General features: G+C 47.8%; 7 protein-coding genes across 7 annotated transcripts; 3 read left to right on the forward strand and 4 right to left on the reverse strand.

The window, feature by feature from the left end:
• Window positions 1-464: 464 nt before the first annotated feature.
• Window positions 465-3,190, reverse strand: BGW36DRAFT_456441 (uncharacterized protein). The gene is made up of 4 exons (XM_046221927.1): window positions 2,937-3,190; window positions 2,088-2,850; window positions 582-2,015; window positions 465-528 (listed from the first exon to the last, which is right to left on the reverse strand). Exons 1-3 carry the CDS (start codon window positions 3,167-3,169, stop codon window positions 906-908), a joined length of 2,106 nt encoding a protein of 701 aa, XP_046077494.1. The 5' UTR covers window positions 3,170-3,190; the 3' UTR covers window positions 465-528; window positions 582-905.
• Window positions 3,191-4,297: 1,107 nt separating this feature from the next.
• On the forward strand, window positions 4,298-6,356 carry BGW36DRAFT_366337 (major facilitator superfamily domain-containing protein). The gene has a single exon (XM_046214741.1). It carries the CDS (start codon window positions 4,496-4,498, stop codon window positions 6,047-6,049), a length of 1,554 nt encoding a protein of 517 aa, XP_046077495.1. The 5' UTR covers window positions 4,298-4,495; the 3' UTR covers window positions 6,050-6,356.
• A 12-nt stretch (window positions 6,357-6,368) lies between these two features.
• On the reverse strand, window positions 6,369-7,769 carry BGW36DRAFT_366338 (uncharacterized protein). The gene has a single exon (XM_046214742.1). The coding sequence runs from the start codon at window positions 7,727-7,729 to the stop codon at window positions 6,662-6,664; it is 1,068 nt and encodes a 355-aa protein (XP_046077496.1). The 5' UTR covers window positions 7,730-7,769; the 3' UTR covers window positions 6,369-6,661.
• A 721-nt stretch (window positions 7,770-8,490) lies between these two features.
• On the forward strand, window positions 8,491-15,299 carry BGW36DRAFT_421463 (uncharacterized protein; the record flags this gene model as incomplete). The annotated part of the gene is made up of 4 exons (XM_046219570.1): window positions 8,491-9,129; window positions 9,217-10,674; window positions 10,727-14,809; window positions 14,883-15,299. 4 exons carry the CDS (start codon window positions 8,491-8,493, stop codon window positions 15,297-15,299), a joined length of 6,597 nt encoding a protein of 2,198 aa, XP_046077497.1.
• A 1,028-nt stretch (window positions 15,300-16,327) lies between these two features.
• On the reverse strand, window positions 16,328-18,879 carry BGW36DRAFT_285553 (uncharacterized protein; the record flags this gene model as incomplete). The annotated part of the gene is made up of 2 exons (XM_046210329.1): window positions 16,328-17,719; window positions 17,779-18,879. 2 exons carry the CDS (start codon window positions 18,877-18,879, stop codon window positions 16,328-16,330), a joined length of 2,493 nt encoding a protein of 830 aa, XP_046077498.1.
• Window positions 18,880-19,478: 599 nt separating this feature from the next.
• Window positions 19,479-24,085, reverse strand: BGW36DRAFT_421465 (putative nuclear pore complex subunit Nup159; the record flags this gene model as incomplete). The annotated part of the gene is made up of 3 exons (XM_046219571.1): window positions 19,479-23,188; window positions 23,252-23,936; window positions 23,999-24,085. The coding sequence occupies 3 exons, from the start codon at window positions 24,083-24,085 to the stop codon at window positions 19,479-19,481; spliced, it is 4,482 nt and encodes a 1,493-aa protein (XP_046077499.1).
• A 594-nt stretch (window positions 24,086-24,679) lies between these two features.
• BGW36DRAFT_353320 (putative proteasome component Pup1) lies at window positions 24,680-25,630 on the forward strand (the record flags this gene model as incomplete). Its single annotated transcript, XM_046213423.1, has 2 exons — window positions 24,680-24,805; window positions 24,926-25,630. 2 exons carry the CDS (start codon window positions 24,680-24,682, stop codon window positions 25,628-25,630), a joined length of 831 nt encoding a protein of 276 aa, XP_046077500.1.
• Between the last annotated feature and the right edge of the window lie 211 nt (window positions 25,631-25,841).

The raw sequence follows: 25,841 nt of genomic DNA on the forward strand, positions 1-25,841 counted from the left end.
ATCCCGGATAACAGGCCACACGTGCTAGGTGAGTGTTGTGTCCCACTCAAATCCGGAGCTCGGCCGTATTCAACAGCTGTCTTGGATTCGCCCCCATGAGGATACGACAACGTCTATTCCCCATTTTTAGTCAGAAACTGTTAAAATCGATGTTAGTGTAACCACTATGTGGCCGAATTTTGCCACCCTCGTCCCCCGGAAGCCGAAGATGCGTAGCGAAACCTTTCAACTTCATATTTACCTTGAAAGTTTCTTCCTCTAGAGGCTCTCAGTCTAAGACTTCATGTGGGGTCTAACAGCGAGATCATAAGATCCTTCGAACTCATACAAATATATTTATTTTACATGAAAGAAGATGAGAGGACAGGGCGACTACGGGTATCATAATACATAAAGCTGTCCGATCTGAATGCTGGCTCAAAGAGGGGCTCACTCGAAAAATTTCAATACATTCCAGGGGTGGACTATTAATGGTTCAATTTTAAATTTCCACTTTGTTAACATATTTCTGCAAACGATACAACATAGGTAGGATTTAAAAAATATAATTTTTGCAAGAACTCCATGTATTGACAGATAAGCGAACTAATTCTAGAAACTGTTTCTCATAATCTATGCAACTCCATCGCTGAAAAACCGATTAAACACATATAAAGAAACGCTGTGAACGTTACAGGGTATCAACCAAGCGAGCTTAGCTTTACCTCAGCTTTGTTCATGAGATTAAAGGCTCACAAAAGTCATGGTGTTTTAATGTCACTCTAGCTGGTTAGGTGAACGTTCTGCTCTGTGTTCAGGTGGGTGGAAACCGAGCTGGTGGAAATAATGAGTTGAAACGGACCATCAGGTTACCGTGTCTCACCAGACGGACAAATTTGGCGTGGTTGTTAGTCTTTTACTGGGAATCATATTTGTATATTGGACATCGAGGAACTGTCACTGACTGTATATGATTCGAATTGAAAAGGTGGCTCGAGATAAATTGATGGATCTAAAACGCCGTCAAACTCCGGCAGAACTGGGATTGAGTACTCATCTTGGCAGAGCTCTCTTGTTGTATATGCTTTGCCGGAGGCCTGGATTATATCAATAATCTCCAGGACCCTTGCGAATGCTAGCCTGGTTTTACTAATACGACTGCGCGTCTGAAGCCACGTATCGACTTCTCTGAAGCACTGGTGAACGGTTTGGAGCATTTCTAGGTCTTCTGTGGCATGCGACACCTGTGGTGTATGGGGCCACAGGAGATTCTTCGCTAGGATGAAAAATGCTGGTACAGAAAAAGACTCTAAAACGGCAGTCAGCCGCAGAGTCTCTGACTGAGACATTGCAACATCAATAGATGATGGGCACCTCATCATCCCATCGTGGGATGAACTACAGAGGTCTGCAAGAAAACAGTCTAAATGAGCTGACATGGCATCATTTAGCCTTCCAAGGCCCCTTATCAGCAGGAGGCAACTGGTTCGAGAATCGTTCAAGGCTTGGGCAATATTCTTGGATTTTGTACTGCCTGCGCATGCAATGATGCGAGTAGCTAGGAATTCGAGTTGTAGATCCACGCTAGAAACAGCAGCAGAGAATGGAAAGAATAGATTATATGTTTTAACGAATTCATCCAGGCTCGTGTTGATGCGTGACAAGCTGCAGCTGTAAGTTGAATTCATCTTCTTACATCCGGTTAAGCTCAGCAACTGGTAAATCTCCTCTTGTATCTGGGCCAGTTGGAGTCGTATATCCCAGACAGATGGCGTGGAGGAAGTCCCATAGGAATGGTTTGCAATATTACAATCAAAGCTTGGGAGCCAGCATATCGATCCGTACAAAACTGAAAAACTTTTGTCTTGTACGTAAAGCGAGCGGAAGACCTTGAAGCGTTCTTCTGCTGCATAAGGATCCGTGCCGTCTTGGGAGAAATGGGTCTGATGCAAACCCATGGTCCGGGCAAGGATACATGCTTGGGAGAGAATAGATTCTGGAAATCCGTGCGGGTAGTAAAGTCGTGCTACAACACTCTACTCTTCCTAGTTAGAGTAAACAGATTCATATACAGTCTCCTCCACCGCCACAAGGAGTGGAATTCTTACCAAAAGGATCAGAGCTTGCACATTGATTAACTTAGGAACCATCAGAAAGCGAGGGTTGCTCAATGCTGTGCGAACGGTGGAGAGAAAGGACTGGGCAAACTGAGAGCCGAATAGTGGGTCGTTTGCATGTCTGAATAGCTCGACACCGAGGACAAGCAAGATAACGGCTTTGAAACAGATTGCCCACGGTTCATCGTCCGAGGAAAAGGCATTCTGGCTATAAAGCCGCTCAACACTGGCGCGGAAGTGGGCTTCGACGAAGATGTCTGTTGTGTAGTGTTTTTCCTGGAAAAACTGAGCCTGGACACCCAAGACAAAGTGTTTCGGAGGCAGCCGAATTTGTTCCTGGTCTAGCAACATGTCAAATGAGAAGTCATCAAGGTGCGCATCAATGCACATTCGGTTGAGGACATTCTCCAGGGCGCTTTTGTTTTGGAGGACAGTGTTATAAGTGTCCGATAGAGATGTGCACAAAGGCTTTTTGCTCTCCGCCAATGTCGCCTCGCGAAACCAGCTACAGAGGGAGAAGAGAGAGCTTAGTCCATAATACCGGTCTACAGAGTCGTTGTGACCGAAAGCAATGTTGCGGTCGTTAGGCAGAAGAGATGGCCCTTCTTCCTCAGGAGGTTCTTCCCCTCCTAGACCGGACAATCGTGAGGCTGAATCTGTCTCATCGATCGTCGGCTTGGCAGTCTTGGGAAGCCGGGATAATTCGCCCTCGATCTTCATCAAACGGTCTTGGATGCTGGCCACATGGTTACATCTAACAAAACACGTGGTGTGCGGGTCAGTCATGTCTAAAAGTATAGACTAATGGCCATGAACAGAGGCCGATTCAAGATAACTTACAGCAGCTTTACATGGTTCACTCGCTTCCCCGGCGGCGAGTATTCACACACCACCCCATCACGCTTGCAGTTCGCACATTGGTCTTTCTCTCTACCACATCTCACCTTTCGGTCTCGGCAGCGCACGCATGCCTGTTCGCCGATGTTGGAAGAGGAAGGAGACGACGAGGATGACCGGGTCTTGTCAGCTCTGCAACCGGTGGAGGAAATCGTTTTTGTTTTAGAATTCCGCATGATGACTCTCGCAATAATTACTTAAGGAGAACTTTCATTACTGAGTTCTTATATAGTTCAACCTAGTGAAGGAGAAAATGGTATCTTTATTTATGCTCAGACCGTCTGTTTCTATTCTTGAAGTATTATTTACAGGGGTGGCCCATCTTCTTCGGAGTAGTGGGCCAGAGGCCTTGAGGAAACACGAGGTCACTGCAAAAACACGCAGATCGGAGGCTTTACTGGATGGCTAATGGCCCGGCGAGTGAGAGGAGACCCTGGTATCATCGGATAGATCCACCGGATCTCCGTAGGGTTTTCTAGAAGGGCCACTTGATTCGCTGAGCAAGAAAGCAAGAGCACGCCTCCATCAGCGCCAAACAGAGAGGCTTATATCTAAAATACGAGACAACGTAAGCTGTAAGCGAGTCCACAACAAGCCTTCCGAGCAATCTTCAGCCAACGTGAGTAATCTTGGGCCAAAGCAGCGAGCCGAGGGCAGTTTTAGAGCCGCGATAGAGCGAAAAGACGGCGCCTTTTCCTGTTTGGAAAGGTCTAACTCCGGATTGGCGCATGTACCAAGTGTGCTTACTTCTTCAGGAAATTCCCTATCCCCGCGCGAATCCGAGGTGCAGTTACTCGGAGAAATAGGCGACGAGTCTGCATGATATGAATAAAATTTTAAAATAAATTTTACCATTACCATTAAGAATATGATTAGGATTAGAGGAAGTCCCAGCTCTAACCACGTATAATACAGTGCTATACGGACTATAGAAACAATATTCGCCTTATAAATAATAAGGTAAATACATACACCAAATTAATTATAGAAATTTTTGATACATGCCACACGGAAAAGTCAGCTGCGCCTGTCTCTGTTTCCCCGTTCAAATATGCATGCTGATTTTCACCCAAAATTTCAGTCAGGCATTCTTATCCCTGCCGGCCCCCCATCCCATTCACATTATAGCCAGGCTTATTGGCACAGGAGGGGCAATGTCTATGTACGCCAAAAGAGGAAGGGAAATAAAATAAGCTGTACGATCTTCTGTCAAATACGACCGATTATTCACTGCTCCTTACTCCTTTCGGGTTCCGACGCCCAAACTCTCGCTCACAAGCTGTGGGTTCGGGAGATATATATCGGCCGAGGCTTACCCTGAGGCTGGTCGATATATTTCTTCAGAGTGATCTTTGCTTGAGGCGAGATTGTGACGTTGGACGGCCTAATCTGTCCTCAAAAACCAGCGACTGTCCCCGCCTCGTGTTCAGCTGCTGTAAAACTTGGCATTCCAATCCAATTTCTCGTATCCAACCTGAGGAGAACTCGTTTACGAATTGCTGATGCAACCGTCCCCATATCTCACAGAAGGGACTGAAGCTGATCTAATGAGGGAGAAGAACCAGGATGGCGTTGTTGCAGACAGTTTATCGCTGCCTAGGGAGTCTCTCTTCCTGTTTACCATCTGTATGGCGCAATTCATGACGCTCTTTGGCTTGGGGCAGACATTGGGAATTCTCCATAACATTGGCGATTCTTTAGCCATCGCCAACTCTGGCGAGCTCTCATGGTTGGTTGCGGGCTACAGCTTAACGGCCGGTACCTTTATCCTCGTGGCAGGGCGAGTGGGAGACTGCTTTGGGTACAAGAATATGTTTCTTGCTGGAATGCTCTGGACAGCCATTTGGTCAATGATTTCTGGAGTTAGTGTCTATGCTAATGCGACCATGCTCATCATTGCGCGCGTATTTCAGGGCATTGGCCCTGCATTTCTCCTGCCCAACAGCCTCGCTATACTGGGAGTTTCATATTCTCCAGGCCCTCGCAAAAATATGGCCTTCGCGCTTTTCGGCGCCTGTGCGCCGTTGGGAGGCGCGGCTGGCTTCATTTTTACTGCATTGTTCGCCCTTACCTGGTGGCCATGGTCGTTCTTGAGTACGGCGATCGCACTCGTTGTCTTCACAGTCCTAGCTGCCGTTGTCATTCCCCCGTTACCCGCGTCACCGCATCGCAGCAAGTCTCTGCTAGACAAATTGCAGATGCTGGACCTCCCTGGTGCAACTACTGGAGTAGCGGCGCTCGTCCTTATCAATGTTGCATGGAACCAGGCCCCCTCGGTGGGTTGGAAAGAACCGTACATACCTGTGATTTTAGCGCTAGGGATAATCTGTGTAGCTGTCTTTTTCTTGATAGAGCGGCGGTTCGCACCCATGCCGCTGATACCGTTTGCCGCATTGACTGTCGATATTCTTCTACTTATCGGCTGTGTTGCCTGCGGGTGGGCATGTTTTGGGGTCTGGGTGTATTACGTTTGTCAGTTCATACAGGAGCTCAAAGGAGCATCGCCTCTACTATTAGCTGCATACATGTCTCCAGTGGCAGTGTCAGGCACCCTAGCCTCGGTTGCCGTAGGTCTACTACTACATCTAGTAGCTCCATCCTGGATCATGACGTTCTCGCTAACTTGTTTCACCGTGGGCTCCATCTTGCTTGCGACCGCTCCCGTTGACCAAACGTATTGGGCACAGCTGTTTTGTTGCATGCTGATCATTCCTTGGGGCATGGACACGTCCTTCCCAGCGGCCACCGTGATTTTCTCTAATACAGTGGCTGCGGAGCACCAGGGGATGGGAGCTTCATTAATTGCAACCACCGTCAACTACAGCATATCTTTGGGCTTGGGCATCGCAGCAACCGTCGAGAGATATGTGAAGAATGGTGACAATACCGAAGCTGACCAATTGAAAGGCTATCGCGGGGCTCTGTATACAGGGATTGGGTTCGCGGGTTTGGGTATCATCCTCTCGTTGGCGATGGTTATGCGAGGGTTGCACAAATCAAGGAATACATCTCTCCCTCAAAGAGATTCAGCGACCTGTGTGACGGAGAATTGTTGATCAGACAGCTTCCATTTTAGCCTTCTCTCACTTTTCCCTGACACCGATTCTTCCTTATTTTGCCAATAAGTCTTATGAACTTAAGAAATTCATGTACTGGTTGGTTCATTGCATTTTAAAAGCATTGGATTGGCCGTAGGAGTCCAGTAGATCTACGTTGACATAAGATTTAGATGAAATCTTGCAATTTCTCGACAACGTCCAATCCGGATGCACGAAAATACTCGAAAATTATTAACGCCACTCACTGCCTTGTTATGACTATAGCTTTTACCAATGTATTTGTAGGAAAGACTTCATAATTCATAGAAGATACCATAGAATGATTATACAATTAATGCACCATATCTCTCGGAATTAGTATGTGGGGGGAAACCCATTCTGCTTAGGTCCTCTTTCAGAGTGATAAAACTCCTCAATAGCAAATTGACTAGAATTCAATAGTGCATTACGACGTCAAGATATTTCGGAAATAATATTTAGTAAGAAGAGTCCCTAATAGAAAGTGCTTACGGTGTAGATCGTGGATATCAAAGCTTGGACAACCATATTACGAAAGCAGACGCCCATTAATAAGGAACAAGATCAGAGTTATTTGGCGTTATGAATCAGTCAGCTTGGCAGCACGTTGAGGATGCCTGGGTAGATCTGCTCCAGTATCTCACCCAGCTCCCTCCACACCTTTTTCTGCGCTTGCAATCCCTCATCACTCCTTACGAACGCCGATAGTTCGTCATTGGCGACATGTCCGTCTGACATGAAAGCACCATGGCTGTCCTGTCCAGCTGTTGCTCCGGCCATCAGTGTGCGGCTACCGACTTCCGTAGATCGGGCGAAGACCTGTTTCAGGAGCCACAGGCCCCATCCTGAGTGTCGAGCCAAGGCCGAGTGGCATAGACCTGGGTTGACAAGGTTGATGATCACTCCGCTGTTCGCGATCCGGGGCGCAATCTCCCGGACTGCCAGGATCTCCAGTAGTTTTGACGTTCCATAACGCTCGGCCATGTTAGTCTTCTCGGCATCGTTAAGCGCGGCGAAGGTGTTAGGGGCCTTCCACTCGGGAAAGCTTGTCCAGGCATGAACCTCACTACTAACAATAGTGATATGACCTTCTGCTGCCGGGAACCGTCGCGCCGTCTCCTGAATCTTCGGCAAAAGGAGGAGCGCTAGGAGAATGGTACTGATGACATTGATGGTGATCTGCCGCTCATGGCCCTCGATCAAGCGAAAATCGCTGACTGCCAGCGCCGCGTTTTCGACCACGATGTCTAGGCGGGGGAGTTGGGCAGCTCGGGCGCCGAAGGCCTTCACAGAACTGAAGGAGGCTAGGTCCAGCTCCCAGACCTCACACACGCCGGTACGCTGAACAGCCGCTTCAATCGACTGTTTGGCCTTCTCTCCAGCTGCAACATTGCGTACCGCAATGATCACTTTGGCTGCCCCTAAGCGAACAAAGTGTTGCGCCGCCTCGTAGCCTAAGCCTACGTTCGACCCCGTTACAATGACTGTCTGCTCGCTGAATGATTTCGTCGGATAGGGTGGTGTAACAAAGAGCTGGGAGTAGTACCAACCCATCATGTCGAGCGATATGGATAAATTCCAGATAAATGATACTCTTGTCAGAAAGATAGAAACATCGCGTGTGGGCGGCACCGGTGGATTTATAGGCAGAATACGCATATGTCCGCATTATTAATATTACCCAAGGGTTACACGCGGCCAGCGCTAGAAACTTAGTCTGTAGTACTTGAAATTTCTAATACTGAGTAAATTATTTCATTGTTTTCTCGGATATTCTTAGCTTTACGGAATTGTTTTTTGTTGGCGCACCTCATATCATATGTTAGATCGGAAGCACCCGTCCGTATGCTCAAACTAAATAGACCAGACAACATCCACGAATACGAGCATCCATCCATATTCCCATATCATAAATTAACTACTTAAAATGCCTTTGGTATTTTAGTGCAGCTATCAATACGATGTATTTTACGTGTATATTAACCCTAACTATTGTTTTTGAGGGGGCAACACTACTACATAGTAAGGATTCCGACTTCGGCTGATACGTGACCGAGGGCCTCATACATTAATTAACCATCTTACGTCCCTCCCGAGACAACACCGAAACAGGTGTGAGCATATCTCACTGGTCAACGATTATTGAATGTCTCGGTGCTTCGGATTCCAGCTCGTTCAACATGCCCGCCACGCAGGACATGTTCGGCCACCCTTCGCCGTGTGCTCTTGGCTGCCTCAGTTGACAGCCATCTGTCCAGACCTTCGTCAAACAATCCCGCTGGTACTTAATCAATAATTCGCCGTTCTGTGGTTTGCCACGGATGTCTCCATGTTCTAGAGACGTGGTCCAGGGCTATTCCCAAGGAAGTGACATAGAGGCAGCGTGTCCTGGAATCAAGCTACCTAGACCCTTCAGAGCCATGTTACCCTCTTCATTGTCCTCGTCCGCATCAGCGGTCACCGTTTTAATCTTTGGCCCTCAGTTTCTTTCCTTCGGCGACGAACACAAGCATTTACGATTGACTTTGGTTGCGCCTCCTTCCAGGCAATGGGTCCTTGAGACTGCCTCACAACTCTCAAATCACTGGGCAACTATCATTAAGGACTATCCATTGCTAGAGAACATCCCAGTAGTGGATCTGCTAAGCGACCTAGTTTGCTGGCTCGAAACCGGCACATTCTTTCCTAAACTAGCCTCGTTACCCAATGCTCTTCTCACCCCGCTGGTCGTAATGACTCAGTTGTCTCAATACTTGCAGTATATCGACCTAGTGTCGCCGGGAACACAAGACCCGCATTCCGTCTTTTCACCAAACCTTGAAGCTGTTGGTTTTTGTGTTGGCCTTCTGAGTGCCTCTGCCGTGGCCAGCTCGACCAATTATACCTCATTCTATGAGAATGCTACCAAGGCAGTCAGACTAGCCATGCTAATTGGAGGCTTTGTTGACGCCTATAATAGCAATGCAAGTGGTCGCGATAATGCAAAGTCCTTCTCGGTGGGTTGGAACTCCCCGGAGATCGGGTCCAAGGTGGCCCTCATAGTAAACAATTTCCCCGAGGTTAGTAAAATAACCTGCTCATGTTGTCTAATCAGATGAGGAGAATATATTTACATATGTACTTTGAATTTAACGCGTCCATAATAGGCTTACACATCTGTTCTTTACGATGAGAAGCGGATAACGATCACAGTATCAGAAAATTGCACCACGTCACTGCTTCATCGGTTAAAAGAAGTTGGCGCAACTGCCAGCGAACTGACTCTACGCGGCCGTTTCCATTGCGCCGATTATAAAGAGGACGTCGAAAGGCTTGTTCGTTTTTGCGACTGTACCCCGGGCTTCCAACTGGCCAACGCCTCGGAGCTGGTGCTGCCACTACGATCAAACGTGGGAGGCCGAAGGATTACTGAGGGAAGACTTGATCACATCGCACTTCATTCAATCCTAGTCCAGCAGGCAGACTGGTATCAAACCTTTGTCGCAGTACAAGCGTCTCGCTTGACAAATCCAAACTCTCGTGCCGTCTCTTTCGGCTTGCAACGTTGCGTACCCTCGACTCTTAGCTCTCAGTTAGGTTCCCGTCTCCTCCACTTTGCGGATGTAGATGGGGCAACGTTACAATCAGCTAAGACTCCCTCGAAATCTCAAACGCTGTCGCGATGCCTTGGAGACGTTATCGATAATGACATCGCCGTGGTGGGTATGGCTTGCAAGGTTCCCGGCGCTGATGATGTCGAGGAATTCTGGAATCTCCTCTGCCGCGGTGAGTCACAGCATCGTGAACTGTCCAACGACCGTTTTGAGCTCAATACTGTATTCCGCGACACGGATCCAAAGCGACGCTGGTTTGGCAACTTCCTGGACGATGTGGACGCCTTTGACCATAAATTTTTTAAGAAGAGCGCACGAGAATCCACATCGATGGATCCACAACAAAGATTGCTCTTGCAGATCGCCTATCAAGCGGTCGCGCAGTCAGGGTATTTCAATGTACCAGGTGCTCAACAGGATCAGCACATCGGCTGCTATATTGGCGTTAGTAATGTCGATTATCAAGATAATATTGCCTGTCACCCTGCAACCGCATACTCGGCCACTGGAACCCTAATGAGCTTCGTTGCTGGAAAGATCGCCCACTATTTTGGATGGACAGGCCCTGCGATGAGCGTTGACACGGCCTGCTCCGGCTCTGCTGTTGCAATCCACCAGGCGTGTAAGGCAGTCTTGAGTGGCGAATGCACCGCCGCCCTCGCTGGCGGCGTCAATGTCATGACAGGGCCCCTTTGGTTTCATAATCTGGCCGGCGCCTCCTTTCTTAGCCAGACTGGTCCTTGCAAGCCTTTTGATGCGCGAGGTGATGGATATTGCCGAGGCGAAGCTGTCGGGGCGGTCTTCCTCAAGAAACTTTCCAAAGCTATTCAGGACGGAGATCAGGTCTTGGGTGTTATTGCTGGGACGGCCGTTTTCCAAAACCAGAACTGCACAGCTATTACAGTGCCCAATTCCACCTCTTTGCGTGATTTATTCTATCGTGTCACCTCACAGGCACGCATTGACCCTATGGATGTTTCCGTGGTGGAGGCTCATGGCACAGGTACCGCAGTGAGTGATTTCTAGATTGCCATGATATGACAAAACTAACGATACAATGCAGGTCGGAGATCCTGCCGAATACAACAGCATTCGCGAGGTATTCGGCGGACCCAACAGAAAAGACATACTATCTCTTGGCTCAGTCAAAGGTCTGGTGGGACATGCGGAATGCGCTTCAGGGATGGTCTCCTTGATCAAGATGCTGCTCATGGTGCAGCGCGGTGTTATTCCCCCTCAAGCCAGTTTTCACACCATAAATCCCAATCTAAATGCATCACCAGCCGACAATATCGAGATCAGAAAAAGTCTTACGTCTTGGAATGCTGATTTCCGAGTTGCGCTGGTCAATAACTACGGGGCATCAGGGTCTAATGCCGCTATGGTTATAAGTCAGGCTCCGATTCAACACAAGGTGACAATGGGCACGGCCAAAAACTGCAAGCAACCATTCTGGTTGAGCGGCTACGATGATCAGAATCTGCGAGCAAACGCTAAGTCTCTCTTGAAGTTTGTGAAAGAAGTCAAAAACTCCTCACAGGTTCCATCCATGTCTGATCTGTCGTTCAACTTATATCGTCAATCCAATAGTTCTCTGAGCAGTGCCACATTGTTTGGTTGCGATTCAATCGGTAAATTGGAAGACATGTTAACAGCTATCACCAACGAAGACCCCTCGGTCACACCATTATACTGCCTTGAGTCACGGCCAGTCGTGCTTTGCTTTGGCGGTCAAGTATCGACGTTTGTTGGTCTAGATCGCCATCTATATGACAATATTACTCTTTTACGCAATCATCTTGATCACTGCAACCATCTCTGTCTGACTCTAGGTCTTGACGGAATCTACCCAGAAATTTTCCAGCGAACGCCTATAGAGGATACTGTAAAGCTGCAAACAGTCCTTTTTGCTATGCAGTATTCCTGTGCCAAAACCTGGATAGACTGTGGCGTCAAGGTAGCTTCCGTCGTCGGTCACAGCTTCGGTGAACTCACGGCGCTTTGTGTAGCTGATGGGGTTACCGTGGCCGATGCTATCAAAATGGTCGCTGCTCGTGCCCGGGTGATTCGCGACTCATGGGGCCTTGAGAGAGGTGCCATGGCAGCAGTAGAAGGGAATCTTCAAGATGTCGAGAATCTGTTGCTAGACTCTAGCAAAGTTTGTAACTCGGAGCGCGCAGCTACCATCGCCTGCTATAACGGCCCGCGAAGCTTCACGCTGGCTGGTTCCTCCAAAGCCATTGACGCCGTCGTTGGGGTAGTCCGCGAAAACAACCGCTTCTCATCTACCATGAAGGTCAAAAAGTTAAACGTTACCAATGCATTCCACTCCACGCTGGTTGATCCTTTGATGGCTGAACTTGAACAAAGTGCCAGCTCGATTAACTTCCAAGTGCCAACCATTCCCATCGAAAGGGCGACGGAGGTGGAATCATCACGTAGTGTTCTCACTCCTCGATTTATCGCTGAGCATCTAAGAAATCCCGTCTATTTCGACCATGCGTTACGGAGATTATCAGCGAGGTATCCTGCTTGCATGTTCTTGGAAGCCGGTTCCAATTCAACCATTACCACAATGGCCGCTCGTGCACTTGGACCTTCATCGGGTCATCATTTCCAAGCAATAAACATAACTAGCAACAACGCTTGGCAAAATTTGACCGATGCAACTCTGACGATGTGGAAGCAGGGCTTGAGGGTGGCCTTCTGGCCACATCATGCATCACAGACGTATGATTATACTACACTTCTTCTGCCACCATTTCAATTCCAAAAGTCCAGACACTGGCTAGATCTTAAACAACCCGACAAGACACTGTTCGAGTCGGCTGTCTCATCAACTTCCGAACAAGAGCCGAAGGGACTTTGGACCTTTGTTGGATATCAAGATGTCCAGCAGCGTCATGCACGCTTCCGAATCAACTCCATGACAAAGGAATTCGAGATATATGTATCTGGACACACAGTCGCTCATTCCGCTCCTCTGTGTCCTAGCACTCTCCAACTAGACATTGCCATAGAATCAATCTTGAGTCTCCGTCCGGAGTTCCTGGAACAGGACATGCAACCACAGCTTGCTGGTATGGAAAACCACGCTCCTCTGTGTATCGATGCCTCTCGAAAGGTCTGGCTAGATGTTGAAGCGACAGACGCTGAAGCCCATCACTGGGAGTGGAAGATTTTTAGCAACGGTGAAAGTGGTAGCACTAGCACCACCCATGTTTCGGGCCAGATAATATTCAAATTAGGCAAAGACATCCATCTGCAAAAGGAATTTAAGCGCTACGAGCGTCTTGTCGGACACCGCCGCTGCTTAGCTTTGTTGGAGAGCAAGGACGTGGATGGTGGCTTGGAGGGTCGTAACATCTACCAAACGTTCGCGGAGGTTGTAGACTATGGTGAGATCTTTCGTGGAGTGAAGAAAGTTGTTGGAAAAAACAATGAATCGGCTGGACGTGTTGTCATGCCTTACACCGGCAAAACATGGCTTGATACTCCACTCTGTGATTCTTTCTGCCAGGTCGCAGGTATCTATATAAACTGCATGACAGACCATTCTGATAAAGAAGTCTGTATCTCCAGTGGGGTTAACCAACTAATTCGATCACCCCTGCTTCGGCCAGGCGATTCACGTCCAGACAGTTGGGACGTTTTCGCTGTCCATCACCAGTCGTCTCCGAGGTCGTGGTCTAGCGACGTCTTTATTTTTGATCCCCGAACAGGAAATCTTTCGGAGATAATCCTGGGTATTGAATATCAACTGGTTTCAAAGGTTGCTATGGGAAATATGCTCCTCAGACTCACACCTGGTTACAAGCCCCGTCCAACAAACGGGCCAGTAGCACCTGCTGCGGAGTCTTCCGGCGTCATGAAAACACAAAAAGTCACGCAGCAATCACAGAAAGGTAGCATACACCCGAAAACTGACGAAGGACACCTCGGCCAAGACATCAAAAACCTGGTGGCAAATGTCACTGGTGTAGAGGTGGAAAAAATCCAGAAGTCTACGATGCTGGCTGATATTGGCATCGATTCCCTGATGGGCATGGAATTGGCGCGAGAAATTGAAATTGCTTTCAAGTGCGAACTAGACACGAATCAGCTGATGCTCCTAACCGACTTTGACAGCCTGACAAATTGCGTTCACTCCGCACTTGGTATCAACAACAACGCAGCTCCATCTGACGGTGCTCAAAGTCCAACAGAATCGTCCCTGCATGAGGTTGTAACACCGGGGACATGTACACCCTCCTATGCTGCGGACAGTGATATCACGTCCCCTTTCTCCGAAGCTTACGTTGACATACAGCCGGAGCATGACACTAGTGATTATGCAGTCCAACAAGCTCAAGTTGATGCCTATGTTCGGAAATATAGTGAAGGATTCTCTTCACCCATTCGTCTTGATAACGTCTCTCCGGATTTATCATCGAATTTTGTGTTGGTAACTGGGGCCACAGGAAGCTTAGGTTCTCACCTTGTGGCACATCTCGCACAGCTCCCCAATGTCGATACCGTGATGTGCCTCAATAGAGCAAGCGCCATGGATGCCACTCTTCGTCAGAAACAGGCCATGGAGTCTAGGGGCATCAGACTAGATCAAACTGCGCTTCAGAAAGTACAGGTACTTGAAGTTGATACCAGTAAACCTCGTCTCGGCCTTGCCGCGAATGAGTATGACCGGATTGTGAGGGAAACCACTCACATTATTCATAATGCCTGGCCAATGACCATTACGCGGCCGGTGAACGGATTTGAATCACAGTTCCAAGCTATGCGCAACTTGCTTGACCTCGCCAGGGACGTCGCAGCAATGCGTCCACAAGGGCCTAAGGTGGGATTCCAATTTATCTCCTCAATTGCCACAGTCGGGCTCTATCCTTGTTGGACAGGAAAGACAATAGTTCCCGAGTCACCTATGACGATCCGATCTGTTCTACCGTCTGGATATGGACAAGCCAAGCTTGTTTGCGAGAAGCTGGTGGAGAAGACCTTACAACAGTATCCAGACTGTTTCCGTCCCATGATTGCGCGCGTCGGGCAGATCGCTGGATCCCGTCAGAGCGGATACTGGAACCCAGCAGAGCATTTATCATTTCTAATAAAATCTTCAGAGACATTACAGGCACTGCCGGACTTTATGGGGGTAAGTTTGTTCATCATCTTCGGTTTTGTTACTGACGCTGTCTGGAATTATTACTTACTCCGTGACCCAACAGGACCTATCATGGTTACCCGTCAATGACGTGGCAGCTACTCTAAGCGACTTGCTTCTTTCTGACGTTGGGCCGTCACCGATATATCACATAGAGAATCCAGCTCGTCAGTCATGGAGTGAGATAATCAGCCTCTTTGCGGAACTCCTCAACATTCCACGCACCAGCATCATCCCATTTAAGGAGTGGGTCGAAAAAGTCCAAGAATATCCCGCTTCAGGAAACCCTGAGAACCCTGCGAAGAAGATCTTGGAGTTTTTCGATGACCATTTCATGCGCATGGCATGTGGTGGGCTTGTGTTGGACACCACTATGAGCAGGGCTCACTCTCAGACGTTAGCGAATGCGAAGCCCATCAGCGTTGACCTAGTCCAGAAGTATGTCGAGTATTGGAAGAAAACCGGGTTTCTACACGGTTAGGTCACTTATCATGTTTTTAATTTTTGTTGTATATGTGATTGTGTATTAATCGTTCAACATGCTACCATTCTATTTTGACTCTCGCCTTTATTGATGTTGACGCCCAAATTCGCGAACCGTTATTCGCATAGTTATGAATAGAATGTTATTAGTTGCTATCGATAGGGCAGTGTACGTAGTTACACCTCATCGTTCAGAAAGTCTTTTTTTGGATTCATTTCAAGACTCGCCAGAGGTCTTGCAATATATGAAACGAATTCTCAACAAAATAAAAGTTCAGGAAGATATCATAATACGGCGTACTGTACATCTGAGCACCTTCATAAGCTTGTGTTGAATTCCCTTTTCCACTAAGCTAAAGAGCTAACGCTTAATAAGCTCTAGTTAAGATGGTTGCATATTCAGTTCAACAGCTTGTTCTGTTTAGGTTTCGACAACTCAAGTTAAACCATACCTTCAATGACAATAAATCGCTGAGATTGTGTCGGGATGTACAAGCGCATTGTGTTTTCATGTCATAATTGACTACCAGATATCAGTACAGTATTCATATAAGCATATGAAGTTCGAAGCTTACCACAAATATTATGTTTGGTTTGCACTTCAATTGCATGAGAGGAGAGAGTGAAAGTTTATATTCTCAAAATGGTCGCACGGCTTACGACGTATCCCACTGCGTCATTGCCGCCCACCGAGTGAACTTCAGAATTTACATCATTAAATCATCTTTCCCATCTTGTCAGTTTCGCTCATAAACCCAAACGATCAAATTTGAACATTTAGGTGATGTTATGGCAAGGAGCCATTTCTATTGATAACGCGTTTGTGTATCACTAGAGCGAAAGCGGTTAGGATCAAATGGTGGATACATAGTCAACGGCATCATGTTTGCGCCTATGGTACTAGGCATCGTTTCGTATAGGGACTGCGGAGAAAGATCAATGTTTCCATCGTTGAGATGAGGTGGGAAGAGTTTATCCCATTCGGTCTATAGAGTGTCAGTCGTTCATTTCTGCGAAACTACTAAATCAGATGAAGAGAGAAAACTTTACCCAGTCAATGTCTAACATTGGAAGATCATCAGAGTTCGGAGAAGATCCAATAGAAATTTTCCCTGATCTTGCGGTTCCTGCAGAAGCATTAGGAACACCTGGCATAAAAGCTGGCACGATTGCTTCATTGATGCGCGCTGTTTCGGATTCCGCGCTCAGACCTCGATTCTGCGGCGGCATTGTTTCGTAATTTCTGCTACCTGGTGATGGCTGGTGTGCATGAGGTATAGGGCTGGTGGTTGGAACGGTTCCGTATGCTGAGTACTGGCTGCTAGGTATTTGACGAGCACGGTTTAAAAGCACTTGTTCCTTATGAATGCCGGGAATCAGGTTGATAGGACCCATAGAAAACTGCGGTTCATCCGACTTGGAAGCAGGTTTAGGCGATTTCGATCTCGGCTCAGATACAAATCCACTGATTTCCACCTCATCTAGGTCTGCAGAGTGTTTCAACCTTCTCATTGTTTGGTACACGTGCATGCGATCACGGAATTGACGCAAAATCCCATTGGTCTTTCTTCTTCGATCCTCAATAATCTCTTGTCGGGTTGGTGTTTGCGACAATGTACTCTGATCGAGCTCGTATACGTATTCCAGGCAGCGCCAAATCCTGTCCGCTTCACGACGCAAAGGATGGTTGCTTATATCAGACAACAGAAGGAAAGCGGTGTGAAAATTATGATATGCTCTGCTATACCACACCCACGGTTTCAGCTCAGGTGACGTCTCTAGAGTGACAGCATCCTCTAATTGCTGAGCGCCAGTAGTGACGATTATCTGGGTTAAGCGATCCGGCATCTTCTGGTAGCTGTTGTACCACCGATGGAGTAAAGAAATAGGTAGGCGATTAAGTAGAAACGACATAGTCACAGATGCAGCGCGTTGAGTTGGTGTTGGGTTGCTTATGTTGACAACGGGTCCCCATCTCTCAAAGACCGCTTTTCGAAACGTTTCAATCTTTCCAATAGCACTAGTAATACTCAAGGCTTTTTTCTCAAGTAAGACGCGATCGGTAAAAACAACTCGCGCCATCTCCTGACATTCAAATCGTATACGTGCAAATGTCATGTCAGTCCATCCAGGAGAGTCTTCGAGAGAGCCTGCCATAAGATCGGCATCATTGATATTAAGGGGAAATTTGGTCGAGTAGTCTTCACGACGAATGGAGACGCGAGGTCCCTGTGTCTCAGCAGTCCGGATATCAAGAAAACATAATTGATACCAAATAAGACGTCGAACATGGGTCTCCACTGGTCCATAATTGTATTCGGAAGGGTCTCTATGCATGCCCATGCATTCAGCAAGCCGTATAGCAGCCCCAACTAAAGCAGAGTGTGCTCTAGAGATGGTATCTCGGCACATTGGAATCTAGAACAAGGTCAGACATCGAGCTAAGCATTTAAAGACAGTACAAAAGGGGGCGCTACCAGATACATAACGAATGCTTGTAACGTTTCAGTTTTAGTAGTGCGCAGAAAGTGTGCTTTTCCAAGAGCGGTTTCAGTACCCAGCTGAAAACTTTGTATGAGGCTCTGGCGGTCTACTCCAAAAATACCCAGGGTCTCAGAAGCTGTCATGCTGACAGCTGCTGTGAATAAAGTCGCAAAAACAATAGCTTGAATGGAAGGTACCGGCTCTATCCCCTGACTGACATTTTCCCATAGAACCTCATACCGTTTTTCAAAGGCTTGCCTGTGAAGAATCCTTGCGACTGGGTGGCAAGATTCCCAATATTTTTGCAAAAGCTTATCAGCCGCTGCCCTCGTTGGCAACAAGTCAAGCAAAGCATGATCATGTAGAATTGGCCCAAGCAGCATATCTGAATGAGGAGCAATGAATGTTGGGCCAGGTTGAAGGAAAGGAATTGGCGCTCCACTAGCGGCGAGTTCAAGCCATTTTGACAACTCACTATCATCACTATCGGTATCACTAGCAGGAAAGGCTTTTAAGGACCATTTCAGGGTTGCTGAAAGTTCATCGGCGATGCGAGGGCGGACATAGCCGCCTATACGATCAGTGACTCGCATTCTACCGAGTTGAATACCAAGATCAACCATAACATCGTCAGCTTCATCATCGTATACAGCATCCATCACAGCCAAGCGTGTTGGCTCCAATTCCTTTTGTGCATCAATTTTAAAGTCAGTCGACTCTTCTTTGTCGAGGTCATTCCAGCCCAATAAAGGCTCAGAGTTCGTTGCAGGAGTTCCACGAGTTGCTTGCACTGCTACTTCTTCTTCCAACGAACGTTCCAATGTACCCATACGTTCCTTGAGTTCCGTCAGCTTGAGCCGTGCTGTAGAATCAAGCGACGGTGCCAAGAACAGGCAATCGCGTTTTCCTTTAGAACAATTGGTGCATGGATGCAGACGATCACATTTGAGCTTTCGTCGACGACATTCCAGACATGATGTTATCATTCGATTCCGGCGGCGAACGGGGCGCGAAGTAGCGCTGGAAGCGCTCGCTGACACCTCAGGCTCATAATCATCATGTCCTACACTCGGTGGTGTTTTCGATGAGCCCATTTCGTTTCTTACTATTTCCGCGCAAGATGAAAAAAATATTTTGAAGTATTATATCAGAACAGTCACTTTGCCACTTAATGCGGATAGGCCGAACCGTACATGCAGGACAATTCATCTGCTTAAAATCATCGATCATACAAAATATAGGCGGCGTTTGTGGCATCAACAGACGCGCATATCGCAGTAGAACGAGTTGTAGCTCTATTGCATAAAATTCAGAGTCTTGAATGATGAGTAAGTGAATGAATGATGCGTATGTGCACGTGTGGGGCTTCTCGCTAGTCCAAGGTTAGCTTAACGTAGGCTTGATATCTGGATAATTATCACGTGCCAGTGCCCAATCTTGTAACCAGGTTACTTTTCACATGACAGACAGCGTTCAAATGTTTACTTGGATGTACAGCATGAGATAAACTAAAAGTTAAAATAGAATTTCAAGACACAGCATCGGCGACTAGGCAATGCTTGCCGAAAAAATATCGATAGTCGCTATATAAATGCGCCTGTGCGCCACCCCAATGCATGCGGAGTTATAAACATCAACATGAATAATGAATATTAATGTTGGAAACCCGTCCAGACTTAATTTTTCAGTCTTCCTACACATCATCCATAGTCCGCACTTTTATCTTTTTCTCTCCAATCGCGTTTTTAAAATATCCAACAACCTCCCTTCGGCGCCGAGTTCGTGCTTTCCGTTCCTCACTGCCTAATTCAGAAGCAAGATTGGATTCAAGATTGACGCTGCGTAGACGACTATGTCTCGCTGAACCTGTTAAACTAGATCTAAATCGGCTAGCAGAGTCAGGGGTATGGTAAGAGCTGCGGCGACCGTCGGATTCAGGAGTATCGGGTACTCTGAAGCCCGTTTTCTTCACGGGTGTAGAAATTGGTGACGCGTCGCGAATGCTAGGGCCCTGAAGGCTAAGACCCAGCTTTTTCATTTGAGCTTCCAAGACATCGATATCGCCACTCTTACTCTCAGCCATGCTCGTCATCGTAGTGATAGTGGATGTTACAGCTTCAACGGTAGGTCGCTTGGTCGCATATCTAGACACTGATCCATTGGCGCTTAATGAGTCCGCAATTCTTGCTCTCAAGAGAGAGATATTCTCTTCCAAGCTCGTTAGCTTTGATTGTATATCAGCAGAAGCTTTTCTTAAATCTTGCTGTAGACTTTCCTGCTCCGCTGATAGAAATTGAGAGCGAATAGAGACGGTATCCGTATATGAATCCAAAGTCTTCTGAATGCTGGCGCACTGTTCACGAACGTTGATAATATCATGGCCTAATAGCTTTTGACATTCGTTGACCTTTTCTTGCACTCTTTGTAAACGATTATGTTGTAGACTTTCTTCTAGAGCGACAAGAAGCTTGCCAATGTTTTCAATATTGGTAACCGGTAGACTTTCATCAAGAATATCCATTGGCGTGTCACCAAGCATGACTTCTTTCCAATGATCAAGATGTGACTCGCGCTCTTGCTCTTCGTGTAATAGGTACGATGCGATTGATCGTGAATTCAAGCCCAGTGTGTCCACCATCGAATTGATATCTCGATAAAGCCTTTCGATCTGACCGGGGATTCCAGGTTTGAATGACTCTCCTCTGTACTCTTGCCGTGGCATGAAAGGATCTAGAGTTGGAACTGGAGAAAGTGGTTGCTCCAGCTCCGCGCGACGCAGTTCATCCTCATCATCAGATGATAGGTTTTGTGCCTCAGAGGCAAGCCGTTTGCTTTCGGCTGCTGCTGCTTTTGATTCTTCTTCTTCGATAAGGTCATTTTGAGTGAGTGGCTCTTCGAATCTCGATGCGGTCGGCCGTCCCAGTGTCACCTTGCGACCAAAGACACCTTCGGGGCCGCTTGGGGCACTAATAGAACGGGTCGCTTCAGGTCGAAGAAAATCTTTCCTTGAACCTGGTCGAACAGGGCTCGGTGAACGAGGGGTTTTTGCACCACTTCGAGGCTTGGGTGGAGGCAAATTCGGCCGTGAGATTTCCCCAAATAGAGGCCGCGAGGTTTGTGCTTGTGGCTTGGTTTCGGGTAAAGATACCTTAGTAAAGAGGCCACCAGTAGAGTTTTTCAAAGAGGGCCCACCAAAGGAGCTCTCTGGGGAGGTCTTGAATCCTGCTGACTCGGATTCTGCCGGTTCACTTGGAGGACTAACATCATGGGTTATCTCTTCTCCACTGTCCTCAAAATCGCCATCTGAACCATCTGAACCGGTTGGAAGAGTAATATTAGACACCTCTTTTGACAGAGAGCTCGCTTCGGTAGGTTCTAGCTTCTTCTTTGATTTCGGAACAAAGTCTGGGGGAAGTGGTGCGTCTTCCGCCGCAGCGACTGCATTATCAGTCTTGTTCGATTTGGTCAAGAAATCTGGAGGGAGTGGAATATCGTCCACCTTCGGTGTATTTTCAGACTTTTTAAGAAAGTCCGGTGGGAGTGGAGCTGCATCAACATCAAGTTTTGGAGTGCTCTTCTTCGAAATAAAAGTCGGCGGTAACGGCGGCTCCTCATACGAACTCTTGGAGTAATTTGATGATGCCGATGTGTCTCCAGGGCCATAAACTGCTCTGCTCGTGGCATCTGGAGGTAAAGGGGCCTCGATGCTTTTCTCGCTTTCTAAAGACATGTTGGGCACAACGGTTTTTTCTGATGGAGAAGACAAGGGGCTTGCAGAAGCAGCGTTCCCAATGCCATTTCCAAAAAGAGTAGGGGGTTGGTTCGTTTGAGCCACTGCTGATGGTGCCGTGGTCGGTTGGGACTGGGCGCCGAACAAAGGCTCAGAGGGTTTAGGAAGCGGAGATGCAATGCCGAACACGGACTTCGTTTGTTGTTGTTGGGGCTCCGCATCTTCAGTATCATCCATTGATTCTACTGGACTAGGTTTGGAGCCTTCGTTCAAAAGATTTCCAAAAGATGTTCCCAACGAAAAGGCGCCAGCGGCCTTCGCAGGTGTAGGCTCATTATCCTCAGCGGCTTTCTCATCTCGCTTAAAAGTCGAGCCGAGAGTAAAGCCGCCCAAAGGGGGTCCAAAGGAGCCTTTGGTATCACTTATTGTCTGAGTGCCGCCGAAGGCAGACTTGGCATCAGAAGATCCAAACGCGGACTGCACCGGCTTCCCGAACGGAGATTCAGTTGGTTTTGCAAATGGGCTTTCATTTGGTTTAGCAGAACCAAAGCCCCCTCCAGTGCCTCCGCTGAAACTGCTGAATCCACTTCCTTTCCCGGCAGCACCCATCGCAAGAGTTGGTTGACCTGAGCTGGGAGAGGCAAATGAGCTAAAACCTTTGCCACCCAGGCTGGAGACCTGGCCAAACCCCGAAGTAGTCCCTGCTGTTGCGCCGAAACCAGTTTTACCAAACTGAGGACTACTCTGTCCTAGCATTCCAGTGTTTCCAAATGTAGGCGCCGCAGATTTGATAGGTGTCGATGATCCGAATGTTGGACCTCCACCGCCCAGTGCTGATGTCGTGCCAAAGCCAGGCTGGCGAGGTGCACCTAGACTTGATGTAGTACCAAAGGAGGGCGCTCCACCTAGCGGAGAAGGCTTTCCAAAGGAACTTGGTTGGGTTGGAGAGCCAAAGCCGGGCTGTCCAAATGATGGCTGGCCAAAAGTTGACTGTGAGCTTTGGGGAGATCCAAATCCAGCTGCGGGGTGTGCTTGAATAGCATGGGCGGCAGCAGGTGTTAAAGGCGGTTGTTGGGTTTTACCAGTTGTTGGCACGCCAGTATAAGGTATTCCTGCCTCGATGGCTTTCATATAAAGAAACCACCACGACATAAGCATGCCTTCATTATTTAGAGCCATTACATTAGGTAGCGGTGTTTGAGTCATCTTCTCTCCGTCGTATAGCACATTTTCCGTGCTAGTCAAATCAAACCCAAGACCGATAGTAGAAGTGTCTTCGGCATTGTCATTCAAGGGTAATATAGCCTGTTTGATGTCGTCTAAGACAAAAGTTGATGTGAATATTTCTGCAGTACTTTCGTCTGCGTCCTTGAGTGGCGGTGTGGCTTTTGTGATTAGACCAAGATCATTTGCAGCTGTGGAGGAAACCACCAGAGCACACTGCAAGCCAGGTCCATAATTGCTGAACCGCGAAATGAAATGATATGCAGGGGTCCGCTTAAGCCCATATGGCTGACATATCTCTGGTAGTTTCTGGAACAAAAACGGGGCGTTTTTACGTCTCTGGATAATATAAAAGTGCGAAGAAGGTGTTGATCCATACTCATCCTCGGTTTGGTTTGGTGTATAGACAGAGAAGAATGTATCGTTTTCCAGCCAGGATAAGGAGGACACTAGAATCGAGCAACGTCAGCAAGAAAAATTCCAAGTCAAAGGAATTATACAAAACAACTCACCGTGCTTGTCGCCTTCCAACTGGGGTGGTCGTGGGATCTCTGCCTTCACTGCCCCTTGCGGATCTATTTGAACACAGGTGCCATCCGCAGAACCTGCTACCATCTGTTTCCCTTTATTACTCCATGAAACAGAGGTCACTCCAGTCTTGAAAATAGGCCCTGAATGCCCCTTAACTAATGACCCGGACTTGAGATTAGCAACCAAAAGATTGCCATCTGCTGTGACCAATGCGACGAGAAAGGAAAGTTCGTCTGTAGCAGCGGGATTGGGTACCAGTGCACGAAGCGCCCCGTTTGTCTCGATCGATATTTGAGGTTGAGGGTTCCCCCGAGTCAGGGAGGTAGAATCATACACGAAAAGCCGGTTGTTGGATTCTGTAGATACAGCTAAGGCACTATCTCCAGCGCAAAATGCGACATGTGTAGGGCGGCTAGGCAATGGAATTTGACCTTGAGGTTGGAAAGGCTTTGTTTTCACACCGGTATCGGCTTTAGCCGCAATGGCATCGCGGACGGACTTCGTCGTCGCTATGATAAGACCATTTGGTCCACCACCAACAACTAGTCCTTTTGTAGACGAAACTGTCAATAACGAGCTCGTTGGCTGAGGAAGGGAATCGGCAGGCCACGGTGTTGGAAGAAAACGAATGTGACAATCCTTATCAACTCCCAAGAAACCAAGCTCCTATATCATAACCATTAGTAAATGAAATTTTCAAAGAAAGTGATTCCACCATCTCGACGTACTGTGGTGCTTGTTTCGGGCAATTCTGGCCCCAGTTCTGCGCCACCAGAACCTGCGACAGGTGCACTGCTGCCCAGGCTGAAGGCCATCCTGAGTTTCCAAAAAATCGGCAGAGACTGAACGCGACTGGTTTTCGCTTAGATAGAATCTATGTTGAGGAACATTGGGAGAAGACAAGCTTCCAGAAGCGACACTGGGGTTGTTGGGGACTGATGAAAGAGCTCTAGGCTCAGACCGAGGGATAGAAAAATGGTGTTCAGTAGCGAACTTAACAAAGAATCGCGCGCTCCGGGCCGCCAAAATCAGGCGTCCAAAATCTCAGAGATCCTGTTGTGGAATTGAGAAGTGGCGTATCTCAGCAAAGCTCAATTATTGTGACCGGGAGATCGCGTCGTGATGCTTCGAGACAGAAAACCCGCCTCCCCGGTTGGTGCCTGACTCTTGAGGCAGCGGACCCGCTACCCTTGGACAAGGCTGCCGGAGCTTCGTCACGCAGTCTCGCAGCTCTCGCGAATCACCTCTGCCGCCTTCCTGTCAGCTTCACCTTTCAACCAGCTCCTGTTCTTTCCATCATCCCTTCTCGCCATCAAGCTTTTAAATAACTATTGTGCTCGGATAGACTCTCAAATTAGATATTTCGGCCTTCAGCTCTTTTGTTTGGCCGCTGAGCCCCATCTGTCATTATGCCCGGCTTCGACTTCTCCAACTACAACCGCAATGCGGCTCTCCACGCCAGAGGAGCTGCTTTACCCAAGGCAACCAGCACAGGTACGACTATTGTTGGTTGTATTTATGATAAAGGTGTTGTAGTAAGTTTCCCTGTGACGACGCTGCTGCCCTCTCACCTTGCTCTCCCAATGTCAAACGGAACATCTGCACGACCCCCAATTATTCAATTGATTAACGTCTTTTGTTTTCTGTCTCGATAGATTGCCGCCGATACGCGTGCTACCAGTGGACCTATTGTTGCCGATAAAAACTGTGAAAAGCTTCACTACATCTCGCCCCAGATTTGGTGTGCCGGTGCTGGTACGGCAGCAGACACGGAGTTCACCACCGCTCTCATCAGCTCCAACATCGAACTACACTCGCTGTCGACTAGCCGACCACCTCGCGTCGCAACCTGCATGACTATGCTCAAGCAACATCTCTTCAGGTACCAGGGGCATATCGGAGCATATCTCGTGGTGGCTGGAGTAGACCCGACAGGCACACATCTCTTCACAGTGCACGCGCACGGTTCCACGGACAAACTGCCATACGTGACCATGGGATCGGGATCGCTGGCGGCCATGTCGGTCTTTGAGTCGATGTGGAAGCCGAATCTCGACAGAGAGGGCGCTATTAACCTGTGCGCAGAGGCAATTCTGGCCGGTATCTTCAACGATCTCGGCTCCGGTAGTAACGTCGATGTCTGCGTCATCGAAAAGGACCAGCCTTCTCAGCTGTTGCGCAATTACATCAAACCAAACGAGCGTGGCCAGAAGCAGCGCGACTATAAATTCCCCAGAGGTACCACGTCCTGGCTCAAGGAGAAGATCATCACAAAGGAGGATATTGGCAAATATGTTACGGTGCAAGAACTGCACAGCGACGAAGACGTCGTTGTGGTTGAGAAGATGGAGGTTGACTAATAGATCGTTGATTGACAATTGATTTAGATCAAGTACCTTTTTCCTTTCCTTGTGCTTTTACCTAGTGGCCTGAGGAGGGATTCCGTGTAGCAATATTACGTCAAGTTTGATTCGTTTAACGGAGTAGCTAATGCTACTTTCAATCAATGAATGGTTCTTTAGTAATAATGCATGCATATATTCAAATTAACATCAATTAATAAGCTATCAA

Source organism: Talaromyces proteolyticus (assembly GCF_021365285.1).
Source record: "Talaromyces proteolyticus strain PMI_201 chromosome Unknown BGW36scaffold_1, whole genome shotgun sequence".
NCBI lineage: Eukaryota > Fungi > Ascomycota > Eurotiomycetes > Eurotiales > Trichocomaceae > Talaromyces > Talaromyces proteolyticus.

Excerpts from the sequence above, each read along its gene's own strand:
- BGW36DRAFT_456441 (XM_046221927.1), bottom strand. The coding sequence starts at position 3,169 with ATGCGGAATTCTAAAACAAAAACGATTTCCTCCACCGGTTGCAGAGCT. Across the intron at positions 2,851-2,936 it reads GTGAACCATGTAAAGCTGCT|ATGTAACCATGTGGCCAGCA; the intron begins GTAAGTTATCTT and ends GTGTTTTGTTAG. Across the intron at positions 2,016-2,087 it reads TGCAAGCTCTGATCCTTTTG|AGTGTTGTAGCACGACTTTA; the intron begins GTAAGAATTCCA and ends TAGGAAGAGTAG.
- BGW36DRAFT_366337 (XM_046214741.1), top strand. The coding sequence starts at position 4,496 with ATGCAACCGTCCCCATATCTCACAGAAGGGACTGAAGCTGATCTAATG.
- BGW36DRAFT_366338 (XM_046214742.1), bottom strand. The coding sequence starts at position 7,729 with ATGCGTATTCTGCCTATAAATCCACCGGTGCCGCCCACACGCGATGTT.